The 18,373-nt window shown below is 39.4% G+C and overlaps 2 protein-coding genes across 2 annotated transcripts in view; both read left to right on the top strand.

Annotated features, from left to right (window-relative positions):
• LOC125916078 (uncharacterized) overlaps positions 1 to 18,373 on the top strand; it is a 53,026-nt gene that overhangs the window by 31,418 nt on the left and 3,235 nt on the right. The window contains 4 exon segments of the mRNA XM_049622248.1: positions 6,465 to 6,563; positions 6,705 to 6,977; positions 8,315 to 8,436; positions 15,275 to 15,428. Coding sequence (XP_049478205.1) covers positions 6,465 to 6,563; positions 6,705 to 6,977; positions 8,315 to 8,436; positions 15,275 to 15,428 — 648 coding nt within the window.
• LOC125915626 (zinc finger protein 677-like) overlaps positions 7,080 to 18,373 on the top strand; it is a 48,401-nt gene continuing 37,107 nt past the window's right edge. Inside the window, 1 exon segment of the mRNA XM_049621558.1 lies at positions 7,080 to 7,642. The gene's annotated coding sequence lies outside the window, so the exon portion shown is untranslated.

Genomic DNA, 18,373 nt, shown 5'->3' with positions numbered 1-18,373 from the left:
ATGTCTCTGTGACCCTTGCACACTGTATGGCAGATCAATTCTGAAAGTATAATCTTTTTTTTTTTTTTTTTTTAAGTAGGCTGTCAATTCCCAGCACTGGCTTGAACTTATGACCCCAAGATCAAGACCTGAGCTGAGATCAACAGTTGGATGCTTCAATGACTGAGCCACCCAGGTGCCCCCTGAAATTATAATCTTGAAGTATCTTAAAATTCAGACTCTGAGCGCACTTGGATCAAACACGAAGAACCCCGTCAATGAGGATTTTGTTAAATTACATTAGCAGCAGTCATGCACTGATTGAGCAGTCTCTCTCACAAGCTCAGCCTGTGCCGGAAGATTCTTTTCCCAGACATGCTCACCTACCCAGATTCCTACTGCATCTCCTAACCTTAGAGACTAAACTAGAAGATACTCATAGACTCCTTCCTGCCACAAGAACTGGGAGCTGGGTGTAAAGTAGCAGGCAGAGCATGTGTGGGAGGGAGGAAGCCAAACCCTGAGATACAGGTTAGTGATTCTGTGACCTCACCTCCCCAAAGAATTGCCATCAACATGTCAGCTTTAGTGACAATGTTGGTTCAACACTTGGGGAGCTGAGAATGGTTCTGAAAAATTCTTTAATTACCAGGATCTATTAGAAGTTTCTAGTGAGCGTATCCAAAGAGTTGGAGTGTTTGAGAGTGACTCTTCCTTTTCCATTATTCTTGGAAGCAGACAGGGTGTCCCATGGAAGGAGGAAATGCTGAGGTCTGAGCCATGAAAGACCAGTGGAGAAGCATATGTGCCTCACTGGATTCTGTGCTTCCCTGAGAATTTCTCTTACCCCAGTCTAATTCTTTGTTAATCCTCAGACCCAACTACCACCACCATTTAACTTATGGGCAGAAAGAAAGAATTCTCCAAATGACCCAAGAAGGACTTTCTATTTTTAAAATTTTCAATAAGTGCAATACATTCAAAATTTTCAATAAATGCAAATAAAGAACATGATGCCAAGAAATGAAATTAAATATTTGTCCTGCTTCCCCAACTCAAAACAAATTAACTAGAAAGCCTATATAAAATGGACATTTTCTAAGAAAATACATTTTATCAAAATTGACTTCAGTAAGATAAGGAGTCCAAACACACCAATATCCATAGAGAAGAGGAAGACATTTATCAGAGTCCCTCATAAATGAAAGCACCCGGATCACATTAGCAGCCAGATTCTTCCACTCTTTTATATAGCAGATAAGCTAATGCTACTTACTCAAGAGCATCAGAGAGGAAGTAAAATTTCCAAATTATCTTTATACATCACATAAAATTCTGATACTGAAACATCCTAAAGTTTGTACCAAAAAGAATACCACAGAAAGATGTTACCTCTTCTGACAGATGGTACCATGTAAAATAAATATAGCCAAAACCCCTGAAAAATCATATAAAAATATGATAGCAAAGAATTTGTGCCTAAAATTCAAGGATGATTCACTATTAGGAAACTCATTAATATACCGTATCACATTTATGAAGAGAAATCAAGAAATCTTACTCATAGTTACAAAAACATTATTTGGAGGAATTCATCATGTAAGAATGTTAAATCAAAACACGTGAAATTAGGAAATTCTTTAGGATCTTTCCCAACTTGACAAAACAAAGTCTTCGTCTTGCTCATAGGGAAGTGCTAGATATATCCACTAAGGCCAGAAAACCACACTAAAAAAGTACATGGTCACCGGTTGTATACATTTGTCATTTTGTTGGAGGTTTAGCCAGGGCAACTTAAAATGGCATAGGAATGAGAAAGAAGGATGTAGAACTATGTTTGCAAATGATACAAGTATGCCTCTGGAAACACAAAGGAACTCCTAGAAAAATCCACTTTGAAAAATAATTCAGTAAGCTAATAGGCTATAGTACTGATACAGAAAAACAATAGCCTTTTTGCACATAGACTATTTGTTTTAAAGATTTTGTTTTTAAGTAATCTCTACACCCAACATGGGGCTCAAACTCATGATCCCAAGTTCAAGAGTTGCACATTCCACCAACTGAGCCCCACAGGCAACCCTATACATAGAATAGAATATTTTTGTACAATAGCTGATGTACAACAAACAATCATTTACAAGTTATAGTAGCAGGGCCAGCAATTACAAGGGTATAACATAAAATAGGGGTGCCTGGGTAGCTCAGTGAGTTCAGTGTCTGACTTGGGCTCAGGCCACGATCTCTTGGTTCCTTGGTTTGAGCCATGAGTCGGGTTCTGTGCTGACAGCTCAGAACCTGGAGCCTGCTTCAGATTCTGTGTCTCCCTCTCTCCATCTGCCCCTCTCGGACTTGTGCTCTCTCAAAAATAATAAACATTTTTTTAAAAAATAGTGTAACCTACAGACTTCAAGCTGTATTACAAAGCTGTAATCATCAAGACAGTATGTTACTGGCATAAAAACAGACACTCAGATCAATGGAACAGAATAGAGAACACAGAAATGGACCCACAAACATATGGCCAACTAATCTTTGACAAAACAGGAAAGAATATCCAACGGAATAAAGACAGTCTCTTCAGCAAGTGGTTCTGGGAAAACTGGATAGCAACATGCAGAAGAATTAACCTGGACCACTTTCCTATACTGTACACAAAAATAAACTCAAAATGGATGAAATACCTCAATGTAAGACAGGAAGCCATCAAAATCCTCGAGGAGAAAGCAGGCAAAAACCACTCTGATCTTGGCCACAGCAACTTCTTACTCAACACGTCTTCAGAGGCAAGGGAAACAAAAGCAAAAATGAACTACTGGGACCTCACCAAAATAACAACCTTCTGCACAGAGAAGGAAACAATCAGCAAAACTAAAAGGCAACTGATGGAATGGGAGAAGATATTTGCAAATGACATATCAGAGGGTTAATATCCAAAATGTATAAAGAACTTATCAAATTCAACACCCAAAAAACAAATAATCCAGTGAAGAAATAAAGACATGAATAGACACTTTTCCAAAGAAGACATCCAGATGGCCAACTGATACATGAAAAAATGCTCAACATCACTCACCATCAGGGAACTATAAATCAAAACCACAATGAGATACCACCTCACACCTGCCAGAATGGCTAACATTAACAACTCAGGCAACAATGGATGCTGGTGAGGATGTGGAGAAAGAGGATCTCTTGTGCACTGCTGGTGGGAATGCAAGCTGGTGCAGCCACTCTGGAAAATAGTATGGAGGCTCCTCAAAAAACTAAAAATAGAACTACCCTATGACCAGGCAATTGCACTACTAGGTATTTATCCAAGGGATACAGGTATGCTGTTTCGAAGGGGCACATGCACCCCAATGTTTATAGCAGCACTATCAAAAATAGTCAAAGTATGGAAAGAGCCCAAATGTCCATCGATAGATGAATGGATAAAGATGTGCCATACACACACACACACACACACACACACACACACGATGGAGTATTACTGGCAATCAAAAAGAATGAAATCTTGCCATTTGCAACTTCGTGGATGGAACTAGATGGTATTATGCTAAGTGAAATTAGTCAGAAAGACAAATATCATGACTTCACTCATATGAGGACTTTAGGACACAGAACAGATGAACACAGGGAAGGGAAGCAAAAATAATATAAAACAGGGGGACAAAACATAAGAGACTCTTAAATATGGAGAAGAAACAGAGGGTTACAGGAGGGGTTGTGGGAGGGGGGATGGGCTAAATGGGTAAGGGGCATAAAGGAATCTATTCCTGAAATCACTGTTGCACTATATGCTAACTAACTTAGATGTAAATGAAAAAAATAAAAATAAACAAATAAATAACAAAAGAAAACAAAAAATAGTGTATCCTAAAATGAAATACGAGCACGTGGGTGTGTGTCTCAGTCAGTTGAGTGGCCAACTCCTGGTTTCAGACCAGGGAGTGATACATCCACCTCCATGCTGAGCATGGAGACTGATTGGAATTCCACCCCCCTTCCCTCTTCCTACCCTCTCTCTTTCTCTTGCACTCTAAATAAAAAAACAAGTAACTTCAAAAAATGAAATATACTAACTAGGAATGAATCTAACAAAATATGTAAAGCCTATATGGTGAAAAAATAAAACATTCCTGAAATACATGAAAGTAGAAATAAATGAAAGTAAATTTACATCATGTTCCTGGGTAGAAAAACTCAATATTATAAAAAGGTCAATTCTTCTTAAAGTAACTTATAAATTTAATTGGATCCTGACATACATACCATCAGCCAGTTTTTTGAACTAACAATGTTACTGCAAAAATCTTATAGAATATTGAACAAAAAACAATACGCACAAAAACTCTTTTAAAAACCCAAAATGAGTATGGTTATCCTTATGAGATGTTTATTTACGAACAGAATATTAGATCAGTGAAGTTAAAAATTCAGAAGTATGCCAAAGTGCATAAGAAAAGTTAATACCCAGCAAAAACTACAGTAGGTATAACATTTTTAATGCTTGGCATTTGGTAAATGGGGATTCCTACCAAAATGACAATAAGTGTTCTTATTCTTCACATCCTACAGCGGGATAAAGGTCAAACAAAAGAGAAGTCTATACAGTAAAAAATAATTAAAAATGATTAAATACCTTCCTAAGACCTGCTTCTCAAGCACCTGACTGTAGCCAACCTCTGGCTCATCATCATTAAAGACGTTGCTCAGCAACACTTTTGGCTTGAAAAATATCTTCGTTGAGTTTTGATGCAACTTGTTTTGTATGTTCAGAGTGGCCACTGGTGTATCCATTGGCACCACCTGCTTCTTGAGTGTCTTCCAGGACATCACGATGGCCCCAGGAACTCCAAGATGATAGAACTTAAAATAAAAGCTCTGTGTGCCTAACAATCAGCGGCTGGATCCTAACTGTGCTGGCAAATACCACTTTCTTCTTGTGACTGACAATGAACAGTGGAAACATTATATAGAAATATGACTGGGGGTGCTGAATAAGAAGATCACACAATCAGCACATGTCCTACTTTTAACGTTCTCTACTGTCAGACATTTGGGATTCACGATCTGGGCCAGCAACTCCATAGTTTTCAAGCTCTTAAGATACAAGCAGTGGGTCCAGCACATTCACAGGACAACATCTCCAGAATTTCCCCAGAAGTGAGGGCTACCCAAGCATCCTTGTCTTGATAAGCACCTTTGTATCGTTTTATGCTCTCTCTTCAACCTTTTTATTTGGCTCTCTCTGAAAACCCCAGTTGGTGGGTCATGAACCCCTCTGATCTAATCACTCCGTGTTTGTTTTTTGTTTTGTTTTGTTTTAACAATCAGCCCTTTTGTTCTCTGGAGTCCTGACCTCATTGTGTCCCAGGTCATCTCTGCATGCTGCAGAAAGAATATACAGCCCTCTAAAATGACAAGATACCTATAAATTATTGTAAACTGTTAAACAATGTGTAGTCATTTGTTCATTCACTCCTTGCAGAGATTTAAGCACTGGAGGGGGCAGTCACATAACAGAGAGGGTGTGAAAAGCAAATGCAGCCAGCACCACCTTCAGAATTTCCACAGGAAATAGAAGAGGAGCTATTAACTTGCATATTTCGTATTAAAAATTATTAAGAGTGTATATGATGCTACTGAAGATGTGAAAAACTAGTTTTACTATTTGCTTGTATTATTCACGTAAAGAACAGACATCCTTACCACATGTCTCTGGAAATATCTCAAAACCAGTATTTCATCAGTACTAGGAAAAGTTAAGTATCTCTGAAAGAGTACACATTTTAGAAGCTACGTTAACTGCACTTCGCACGAAGCATTCAGAAACAGAAAACGAAGCGATCAGTTAAAATAATCTAATTTTCTAGGCACCTGGCTGGCTCAGTCGGTTAATTAAGCCTCAGACTCTTGGTTTTGGTTCAGGTCATGATCTCAGGATCTGTGAGATCCAGCCCAGAATGGGGGTGGGGGGTGGGGTGGGCAGAGGGCTCTGCTCAGAGCCTGCTTGGGTTTCTAGATCTAGCTCTCTGCCCCTCTCTTGCTTGCACTTGCCCCTGTACTCTCCCACAAAATAAATACATATTTAAAAATCTAATTTTCAAGTAAAAACTAGTCTTCCAAAAGAAGTGAAAAAAATTTTAAACTAAAATTGCAATGATATTTAGTAATTAAAGGTTAAGCAAAATACAGGTGCCATCTGGTAGGTCTCAAAGGCGTTTAGATTTATAATTTATCTCGAAGGTGTGAATTCCAATATCAAATAAAGAGAGAAAAATTGATAACCCATAGAGGCAGAAATGTTTGCTTCTTTAAAGCAATGTGTCAACCCTCACCCCCCACAGCCCAGAGCCTGGCCTGGAACCCCCAGGAGAGCAGAAGGGCCAATGGGGAGAAGAAGTGACAGTTCAGTGAAAATTACAACTAGTACCAAACTGCACATTCCCCATAGAAGAGTTTTGCATGTCGCATTCTAGCGTCCATCACCGATATTGACCACCCGGCTTTAACTTCATTAAACAAGGAGCTGTCACTGTCCGGGTCTCAGTCGCCCCACGAGGACGCCCCGGCCCCAGGTAGCATCGCTGCTCCGCCTCTCCCGCTGGAGGCCAATCTCCACCGCTCGCTAAAAATGTTCCCATGGGCACCGTGATCAACTTGTCAAATACCACCACTCCCAACAGAAGCGGCCCACTCTTCCCTAACCTTGTGCCCAGCCTGGCTCCAAACGACACCAGCGGGACTGGAAGGAATCCAAAAGCAGAACCCGAAACCGCGGGGCAGGAAGGACAAACAGAAGACCAAACAGCAGGCCCCCGTGTGGTGCAAGGCAGGCGACCCAGCGCGCCGGGGTCCCGCCCACACCCGCCGCTTCCGCAACCGCCCCGGCTCCGCCCTGAGACCGCCCCGGCTGACCGACGAGACCCATGCGCATGCGCGCTTTCCTGCAGACCCGGAAGCCGAGTTCCCGGAGCAACGGTTGCGCTCGGGTAAGTGAGTCTCCATTTTTCTGGTTCTTGCCCTGGAGCGGCTCCTCGGGCCCCGCCTCCCCACCCAGGTTTCGGGGGCACCTGGTAAGGTAAAATCTTTGAAACCACTCATCCCTCTCGCTGGGAGTTCGTCCCTGTCGCCTCTCGCGGCGTGGCCATAAGACGTTCGGAGCCCAGTCGGTGCGGGTCACGGGCGTCAGCGTTCGTTTCCGGTTAAAATCTCTGTGAGGCAGGTTCGGGCCCAGCCTTTCTGCTTTGGCCCTTACAGACCCCAGTCACCTTGCCGGTCGTTTTCCTGCTCAGAACCTTTCTCTGACTCCCGAGTCTCCCCCCGGTCGCCACCCCCCACCCCCAACCGCGTCGAGCACAGTCGTCACTAGGGAGGTGGATGCAGGCCCTTCGCCCCGCCGCAGGGAGAGCAGAGTGGGGGCAGAGATGGCGGGGAAAGACGCAGAAATCTGCGGAGTCGGAAAGTGTGGGAAGAACGGCGGGGATTGAAACAGAGGCTGCAGCAGAGTGGGGTCACACGGTTGAAGGAGGAATAGCGAGGGAGGGAAACGGAAATGGACAAAAAGACTGAGGAGAAACAAGGACACAGAGAGACTTATACAGAGAACAAAACACGTAGTGAGTGGTCTGGGACAAAGCACAGGACCCAAACCCAGGTGAGTACTGAATTGATTGGGTATGGGATATTAAGTTGTGAAGTGCTGATTTGTGGCCCTGTGACCTCGTTAATTAAAACTTGGGAATTGTTTCAGTTATGCAGAAGAGAATGAGAGGTGTGAAACCAGGTGTTGGAGGCATCTGCACTTTCTAAGTATTGCATCAGAAGATAATGCCATTTGCAACCCCTACTCATCTAGAGGGCAGAGGCTTAGCTCAGTCACTTAATGGGCACCACATGGTGCTTTTTACAATGGCCATTATTAACAGTACTATTTCTCTCTCCTTTTTTGATGGCTCGTCGCATTCTTTTCTAAATTTGATGTATCCTCTTTATCTTTAATATCAAAATCCATTGGATATCTTTTTAATTTCCAAGTTATTTTCCCTCTTACTTTTTATTGTTCAGATTATGAGTTTTACATGCTGTCTACTCTTTCACAAGTTGGAATTGTTCTTTAATGTCTGGTAAATAACTTCATGGTATTTCGTTACATATCCATAAAGGATGTCGGTAATCTTTTAACACTCAAAACCTAGTTTAGGCAGTTAATTTAATATTCAACAGTTCTCTTCTTCCCTTAAGTGATCTTTTACATTACTGAGTTCTGAGCTGAAGTCTGCAACTAAGTAGATGTTCCCCTCAAGTTCCCTTTGTCTTTTCTGTACAGATGTTGAAGAACGGTCTGGATTGATGTGGAACTTTGTTCCAGCAGAGCCCATCCGTTTATGGTGCAGAGATTGCCCAGAGCTCATCTCCCCAGGTGACCCTTGTTTGTGTTTTCCACTATCTGTAACTATTTGTAATTTCATATAGTTTTTCTGGAAAAGAGGAATTAAATGGGTTTGATTAAACCCATGAAAGAGAAGCTTCTCTTGTTCAGGAATATGAAAGGTAATCTGGAAAACCCTTTCTCATTAAACCTGTCCAGGCCACCATTTCAGAATTTACTTCCACCCAGTTCTGTTCATTCTACTCAGACTTCTTCAGGGTAACTTGGTAAAGTAACTCCCCCTCTGAGCCCCAGTGCACTCACCTGTAACATGCGTCGATAGACCAAGAATTCTGAACCTGAGGTAATGAGATCCCTGAAAGGATTTTCAAAGTTGGGTGTGTGTTTGTCTTTGGCAGTTTTCTGGGAGAGGGTGTGCAGTTGGAGTTTAAAATGTGACCCAGTTCCAAAAATAATGAAAACCAGTAAGAAAGAGGCAGCTGTATAGTCTTAGAGACAGGGATATGCCTCTGTCAGCTCCACCATCTCTCTGTATCATAACTAAATTTTCAAAACTTGATTGTGTCATCTTTTGACATTAAACCCACTTACGGCTTCCCATCACTATCAGGACAAAGATGTAAACTCTCAGTATAGTTACCAGGGAGTTCTGGAGCTCGGGTGCCCCTTAAGAGTTGTTCCAAATTGATGGCATGGACGGGCTTCTGTGGCCTGCATCAACCATTCATTGCATGCTGGCTGCCTAGGGAGGAGCCAAGGACTTGAAAGAGCCAGTTCCCTTTTGCTGAGTTCAAGGAGACAGCGGACAATGCAGTTGCATAGAGTGTGTATGTTTCAGCAGGAGTGGAGGGCTTTCTGGAAAAGTGGGTGAAAAAAATGCACTTGTTGGCTCCCTTTTAGATTTTATTGTCCCTGCATCCCTCCTGTTGCAGTGGGCAGCAAAGGACTTTTTCCCATAGTAAGTTTCTCCCCGTATGTATATTGTGGCAGAGGAAGGGGTTATGTTGATTCTAAACATTAAACAACATTCCTTTTGTCACACAGTATAACCTTACCTAAGAAAGAAGGCTAGAAGAAGAGAGAGAAAAAGGAGGAATGGCTCTTCTCCAGGTAAAAGTCATATTTTTCATTAATTGTTCTTCTTCTTAAAATGTCATATTTTGGACTTGTTAATCTTCTCTGTCTCCAAGATGTCCTGCCTAAATTGTTTACTCACACCTAGGGCCTTCTCCCGGTCTCCTCTCATCTCCATACAGAGTCCAACTCACTCTGACCCAGTGACATGGAACTTGGGAAGAGGCTCCTTTTCAATAGTCATCCTGTGAAGGATTTTCTATGTAGGCAAGGACTGGAGATGGGGAGTGGGCATTGTGGTGTCCCTGAGGTTAGGCAGTAAGGATTCTTCAGAGACCCCTTCTGGATGCCCTTTCGGCTCATATAAATAAATGAGTATTAAAGAGATTACATGTGTAAGTAACGTATTAATGTGCACAAGTACCTGAGGAACCCTGGAAAATAAGACTGATTGGGGAAATTTGCTTTGTCTGATTTTACAAATGCCTTTTGATGTTAAATGAGGGAGTCCTTGTGCTTCTGACTACACAATATTAATACTTTGGAATAGAATGGGAAGTTCAAAGTAGGAATAAAGAATAGAGTGAGTATTTTGTTTTATTAACATTGGTTTTAAAGTATAGAATCAACCTACTTCTCTAACACTACATGTTCTTGAATTATTTATAGTGCATTCATCTCATAAAGACCATGGTGTTCTTTTAGGAACTCTTACACTGTGCATCTTTTAGATAAAAATGTTTCTAGTTTAACCAGACATAGGAGCAGAACTTTCTGTCATCAGAAAGGCTGGTGCTCAATTTTCATTTTACGAATTATTCTTAAATGTTATTATTTTTCTTTTGTATTAAACCCCCCTAGTGTATATTTTTGTGGTTCAGATTCACACAGGGATGCATTTTAGAAACTAAGAAGTAAAATATCCCCTTCCCTGTCACATCTCCTACCATCACAGATTGTCTTCACCCAGAAGCTATGTTCTCTTTAGCGCAAATCTTCTAAAAATGCATTTACATATTGTAATGTGATTTTAGAATATATTCTTCAGTAAATGTTTTCTCATCATATTTTACTCTGCAGATTGAAATATTTACATACCATATGTCTTGAAGTTGTTCTCATGTTAGTAAACGTAGAGATAACTGCTTTTTTAGATCCTCATTGGAACATTCTCTAAATGAAGAAACATGGGTCTTTTACAATTTCTTACTGTTACAAAGAATGTCATCGTGGCTGCTTCTGAGAAGACTGACTTCACTACAGATATCTAAGGATATCTTATGATTGTACATCTTAAGCACGTTAATGATGGTCTTTCTGAGGAGGCAGAGACATTCCACTTAATAAAGATTTAAATTTTTTTTTTTTTAATATTTATTTCTGAGAGAGGGACAGAGCATGAGAGGGGAGGGGCAGAGCGAGAGAGGGACACAGAATCCGAAGCAGGCTCCAGGCTCTGAGCCATCAGCACAGAGCTCGACCTGGGCTCAAACCCACGAACTGCAAGATCATGACCCAACCCAAAGTCGGACGCTTAACCGACCGAGCCACCCAGGCACTCACTAAATAAAGATTTTAAATCAACTGTCTTGAAAATCTTCAGCTAAAGGAAAACATGGAAGAGAACTAAGAAGTAGAACAGTGTTTCAACACATAAAAAATGTCACTAAGGAGATAGAAATTATAGTAAAGGGATGGAATAGAAATTCTGGAGTTAGGCAAGTATAGACACCAAAACTCAAAATTCACTAGAGAGTTCATCAGCAGGTGGGCAATAAGAAAGAATCAGTGAACCTAAACATCCGTTAACTGAAATTATCAAGTGTGAGCAGAAGAAAGGGGACAAAAGCAGAAAAGGGAAAAAAGGAAAAATGAACAGAGACAAAGAAACCTCTGGGACACTATGAAGAATACTGATAGGCACATAATAGGAGTCCCAGAAGGAAAGGATAAAGAAGAAAGGGGAGAAAGAATATTTGAAGAAATAAGAGCTAAAAACTTGTCAAATTTATCAAAAACAACCTACACATCCAAAAACTCAATGAACTTCAGCTATGACAGATGCATGGAGATCCCTGGCAAGCACATAATCAGTCAACTTTTATAAGACAAAGGAGTGAATGCAGAACGTAGCAAGACAGCAACAACTTCTCATGTACAGGGCTTCTCAATAAGTTTAACAGCCTATTTCTCCTCAGAAACTGTGGAGGCCAGGAAGCAGTCTCCTGTGGTATTAAAAGCTTGAAATATTAAAAAACAAAAATAAAAACCTGTCAGGAATTCCTTATGAGGCAACTATACTTCAAAATTGATAGTAAAATTAAGAGACTCCTAGATGAACAAAAGCTGAGGGAGTTCACACTTACAGACTTAGCTTACATGAAATACCAAATGGAGTTCTTCAGGCTGAAAAGGATGGAAACTAGCGGTACATCAAAGCCATAGAAACAAATAACACTAGTAAAACTACATAAGTGAATATAAAAGCCAGTATTATTATATTTTTGTTTTCTAACTCAGTTTTTCCTATGTGTCTTAAAAGACAGATGTGTAAAACAATAATAAAAATCTGTTCTTGAGTGTATAAAACATCTGTTCATATCTTTTACAAAGGAATAACTTTTGACAATAAGAACATAAAGGGTGACTGTATAACAACAGTTGTTTGTATGCTATTAAAGCTAAGTTAGTATCAACTGAAATTCAAATATTATTAATGTGTAAACTGCAATCCCCAGGATAACCACTCAGAAAATAACTTGAAAATGGAAAAATAAATACAGAGGCAATCAAAATGGCATGTACACAGAGGCACAGACACCCAAAGAAGGGAGGAATTATGAAACAAAATATCAGACATACAGCAGAAGTCAAAAGTAATTCTTACCAGTAGTAACTTGAAATGTACATAAATTAAACTCTCTAATAAAAGACAAAGGAATTAATGTTTAAAAATGATTCCACTCTCTGTCTACAAAAGGCTCACTTTATTTTTTTAAGTTTTTATTTATTTATTTTGAGAGAGTGTGCATGGGGGAGGGGCAGAAAGAGAGAGGGAGAGGGAGAGAGTCTCAAGCAGGCTTCACACTGATAGTACGCAGCCCGTGCGGGGCTCGAACATACGAAATGTGAAATCATGACTTGAGCTGAAATCCAGTCAGGCGCTTAACTGACTGACCTACCCAGGTGCCCCAAGGCTCACTTTAGATACACAAATATGTTGAAAGTGGAAGGATGGAAAAAGATATTCCACGCAGATAATAATGAAACTTATCTGGATAGGTATACAAATATCAGACAAAATAGACTTTAAGTAAAATTATTATCAAAGATGTTGAATGACATTATATATTGAAAAAAGGGCCAATTCATCAGGAAGATAAACCGAGTATAAATAATAAATACATAACAACAAAGCCCCCAATTTTTTGAAGCAAAAATTGAGGAGACAGTTCTCTACTAGTTGGAGACCTCATACTCCCTTTTTAATAATGGGTAGAACAACCAGATATCAATAATAAAGGAGTGAGCAACACTGTAAACCAGCTAGATTCAGCAGACATATACAGGACACTTTATCCAACAAACACCCAAAAATTAGGAGTAGACTTGCTGTTTGAAAAAGGGTATTATTAAAATTCCATGGCTAACATCAATGGTAAACAACTGAAAACGTCCTCCTAATACCAAGAACAAAACAAGTGTGGCCCATTTTGACACCACATATCAACACTGTACTGGAAGTTCTAGACAGAGAAAACACAGAGGAAAAATAAATAAAATGTGTCAAAATGGGAAAAGAAATCAAACTATCTCTCTATTCATAGTATACATGATCTCCTATTTAGAAATAAAGCTCAGACTTAGAATGAATTCATTGAAGTTACAGCATACAATATTAACACTCCAAATTCAGGTTACATTTCTGTACAGTAGCAGTCAACAAATGGAAAGTAAGTAAACAATTTATAAGAGCAAGAAAACAAATGGGAATAAATTTAATGAAGGAAATGGAAGATTTATACACAGTGAAAACCAGAAAGCTGCTGAGGAAAATTAAAGAAAACCTAAATAAATGTGAAAATGTCCTGTGTTTGTGGATTGCAAGACTGTAAAATGGGAATCCTTTCCAGAGCAATATAAAGAGTAATGCAGTCCTCAGCAAAATCCCAATATCTTTGCCCAAATGGGAATCCTGATTCTAAAACTCATATTGAATTGGTAAGGACGCCAGATAACCAAAATAAATGCGAGAAAGAACAAAATTGGAGGACCTAGAGTTCCTGACATAAAACCTTACTACAAATTTTGAGTAATCAAAACTACAATTCCAGCAGAGACTAGATATATAGAACAAAGTAATAGAACTGAGCCTCCACATATAAAACCATGCATGTATAATCCATTCCTTTTTTACAAGTGTGCCAAAAACAGCAGAAAAACAATACTCTCTTAAATGGTACTGGCAAAACTAGAGTCTATGGGAGAATGAAATTGAAACTACCTTGTACCATATAAGGTAATCAATTCAGAATTAATCAAAGACTGAATGTTAGAGCTAAAACTATAAAACTCTTAGGTGAAAACAGGGGTAAATCTTCATGACCTGAGGGTTGGCAGTGGATTTTTATACATGATCCCAAATCGAAAGAGAAAAAGACAAAGTAGATAAATTGGTCATCATCAGAATTAATCATGTCTGTGCAATGAAGGACATTCTCACACAAGTGAAACAATCTAATAAATGGGAGGAAATAATTTGCCAGTCCATATCTACAAAGGGTCTAGAACCTGGAATATATGAAGAACTTCTACAACTCAACAACCAAAATACACAGAACCCAACTTAAAAAATGGTCAAAGGATCTTAATAGACATTTCTCCATAGAAGATACACAAATGAAACAAGCACATGAAGAGATATTCAGCGACAGTAGTCATTAGTAAATTGCAAACTCAAAACCACAAGTGATCATTTCACACCCACTAGGATGACTACTGTAAAAGAACAACAGCAAAAAAAGTGTTGGTAAAGAGGTGAAGAAATTAGAATCATGACACATTGCTGTTAAAGTGTAGCTGCTGTGCAAAAGCACATGGCAGATTCTTAAAAAAATTAAACCATGTGCCCCAGTAATTCCACTCCTAGGTATATAACAAAAGAATTGAAAACAGATATCCAAACACTTGTACTTGAAAGTTCGTAGCAAATTACTAATATTAACCAAAGTTGATAACAACCAAATGCCCATCAGTAGTTGAATGAATATAGTCTAGTCCTGCAATGTCTAGTCCTATAGTCTGCAATAGACTAGTCCTGCAATGACTAGTCTATAGTCTAGTCCTTTCCAGAAGAAAGGAAATGTACCACTGATACATACTGTATCATGGATGAACCCCAAACATTATTCTACATGAAAGAAGGCAGATGCAAAAGGTCACATTTTTGATCCCTTCTTACATGAAAAGATCCAAAATTGGTAAATCCATAGAGACAAAGCATTAGTGGTTGCCAGGGACTGGGGAATAGGAAGCACCTGCTTTAATAGTATTTAATAAGTATTTTCTCTGGGGATGATAAAAATGTTTTGGATCTAGACAGAGGTGATGTTTGTGCAATATTGTGAGTGCACTAAATGCCCCCAAACGGTACTTTAAAATGGCTTGTTTTTATGTTAAGTGTAACTTGCTCAAAATTATATTACACGGATCAAATAGCACTCACTCCAGCCAAGTCAGTCTTTACACATCTGTGCTTCTCTTGTTTTGTGTCAAATAAGAACACTTTCCCTGTCCACTTGGTGAAATGTGTTTTCCTTTCAGGGGCGGTTGACATTCAGGGATGTGGCCATAGAATTCTCTCAGGAGGAGTGGGAGTGCCTGGACCCTGCTCAGAGGGCCTTGTACAGGGACGTGATGTTGGAGAACTACAGGACCCTGGTCTCCCTGGGTGAGGATAACTTCCCTCCCGAAGTCGGTAATTACTTTTTATGTCTGCATTTTCTTTTGACTTGATCATAGGAGTTTCAAATCCCTGTTTCTAAGGGAATGATTGCAGCTGTTTTAATTGAGAATGGAAAGGCATCATAATGTGGCAAATGGACTCTAACTTCCCTTTCTTTCAGAAGTTCTGCATTCCTGCTTGTTTAGGTGCTTGCAGAACATTAGTAGTCAGAAAAGCTTAAGGGAGGGGACTGGTGAGGACGAGCACTGGGTGTTATTTGTAAGTGATGAATCCCTAAATTCTACTGAAACCCATACTACACTGTATGTTAACTAACTAGAATTTAAATAACAATCTGGGAGTCTGGGGAATAGGATATAAAAATCCTTAAAGTCTTAGTAAAGTCCAGTTTCACTGACATCATTAAAGATAAGGCTCAGAGACAATAAAGTTACTTAAAGTTGGGGGGGAAAAAGGAAACCTTATGAATTTTTTAAAATATCTGATTCTGTGGTCTTACCCTTGTGCTTTTGGTTCAGTATTTCTTGGAAAGAACCAGATCTCTGCATACCTAAAATAATCCTTAAGCATTCAGGCACTCAGTTGACTAATTTTTGAAGTATGTTTCTACACCCACATATACTGAATGTCCTTTCTTCTTTGCTGAAAAATGAGCTGGGAATGTGTTCTGGAAGAGAAGCAGAACATGTTTTGTTTTTCTTCATAAATAGAAATCTTCTTGAACTGAATATCATCTCTATCATCTCTTTCCAGGGGAAAGATCCCTGGACTGTGGAAAGTGAAGTGAATATAGGAGAACATCCAGACAGGTGGGAATGTGTTGGGATGTGAGCATAAGTCAAAACTGAAATGGGCACAGAGTAAGCAGGTCCATTAAGTATTGTTTGGGAAGGATCTGTGGGAAAATAAAAGTTTATTTCTTAGGAGCTTGCTTTTTTTTTTTTTTTTTTTTAATTTTTTTTTTTAACGTTTATTTATTTTTTTGAGACAGAGGGAGACAGAGCATGAACAGGGGAGGGTCAGAGAGAGGGAGACACAGAATCTGAAACAGGCTCCAGGCTCTGAGCTGTCAGCACAGAGCCTGACACGGGGCTCGAACTCACGGACCGCGAGATCATGACCTGAGCCGAAGTCGGACGCTTAACCGACTGAGCCACCCAGGTGTCCCCCTTAGGAGCTTTCAAAGGAAATCTTCCCCCATCCCACACACACTTCTCATTCTGTTATTCATATGAGTAAATCAGATTACGTACAAGTTTAAACTCCCACTGTTAGGACCTACAACACTGTTATTTGGGCCCTCTGACCATACTGGTTCTGTGATTTGAGAGGGACTGAGATGGCTGTCTCTAAGAGAGTCTTTCCCTCCATCTCTCATGGTTCTCATAACATACAGGTCAGAGCTGAGGTCTCTGTAGTACAAACCCCCGGAACTATTCACTTTCCATTTCCATTTTGTATCCTTGACAGAACTTTTCAGGAGACAAACAAACGGTAATAACTGTCTATTAGAGTAGAGCTAAGGCCTCTTTCTTTCCTGGGCTATCCTGGCTTCTTGAGGTTGGGCGCTTGTGCAGTAATTAGGGGGAAGGCATGATGTAGATAATTCTAAAAAGTGAAAATCAAAACTAGATGTAGGTTAAATAGAGCACAACTTACTGATATCTCTAGTTAGCTTTTCTGTAGGAAAAACGTATCATTCCACAGATGTTTGTTGTATTCTTGGTATATGGAAAGCACTATATTGATTGTTTTTGGTTGTTTTGTTTTTATTTTTTGGTTTTAAGAACTCAAGAGGTGGCAGCAATTTTTGTTTTGTTTTTAAGTAATCTCTACACCCAACATGGGGCTTGAACTCAGAACCCCAAGGTCGAGGGTTGCATGCTCTGTGGACTGAGCCAGGCAGGCATCTTTTTTGTTTTGTTTTGTTTTTTTTAATATTTTGATTACCTTCACCCATTTCTGCCACCGTCCCCTCAACTACCTGCCTCTAGCAACCACACATATATTCTCTGTATCTAAGAGGGGTTATTTTGTTTTTTTAAGATTCCACATATAAGAGAAATCATACTTTGATAACTGCCATTCTAATAGGTGTGAAGTGATATCTCATGGTGATTTTGATTTGCATTTCCCTGATGATGAATGATGTTGGCCATCTTTTCATGGTCCTTTTGCCATCTCTAGATCTTTGGAAAATGTCTATTCATATCTTCTGCCTATTTCTTAAATTGGATTATTTGAGCTTCTTTTTGCCATGTTTTGGATTATTAGCCCCTTATCAGATACATATTTTGCTAATACTTTCTCCTGTCCAGTAGGATGCCTTTTCATGTTGTTAAAAAAGTGTTTCCTTTGCCATGCAGATACTTTTTAGTTTGATGTAGTCCCACTTACCTTTGCTTTTGTTGATTTTTCTTTTGGTGTCAAAGTAAAAAAAAAAAATAAAAAAAAAAAATCATTGCCCAGACCTGAATCAAGGAGCTCATTACCCCGTATCTTATAGGAATGTTATGGTTTCCTGTCTTAGGTTTAAGTCTGTAATCCATTCTGTGCTAATTTTTGTGTATGGTTTCAGACAGTGGTCCAGTTTCATTCTTTGACCTGTTGGGAGTCCAGTTTTCCCAAACCATCTATTAAAGACATTGTGCTTTCCCCATTGTATAGTTATGTCTCCTTTGTTGTAAATTAATTGACCATGTGTGTGGGTTTATTTCTGGGCTCTATTCTGTTCTGTTGATCTGTGTGTCTATTAGATTTATGCTAATACCATACTGTTTTAATTACCACAGATTTGTAGTCAGGGAGTTTGAAATCAGGAAGTGTGATGCCTCCATCTTTGTTCATCTTTCTCAAGATGCTTTGGGCATTTAGGGTCATTTGTGGTTCCATACAAATTTTAGGATTTCTCTATTTCATGTGTAGGTTTTTGTATAGATATAAATTTTCAACTTATT

The sequence above is a fragment of the Panthera uncia genome (genome assembly GCF_023721935.1).
Source record: "Panthera uncia isolate 11264 chromosome E2 unlocalized genomic scaffold, Puncia_PCG_1.0 HiC_scaffold_19, whole genome shotgun sequence".
NCBI classification, from domain to species: Eukaryota; Metazoa; Chordata; class Mammalia; order Carnivora; family Felidae; genus Panthera; species Panthera uncia.
This window is presented reverse-complemented; position numbering and strand designations above follow the sequence as displayed.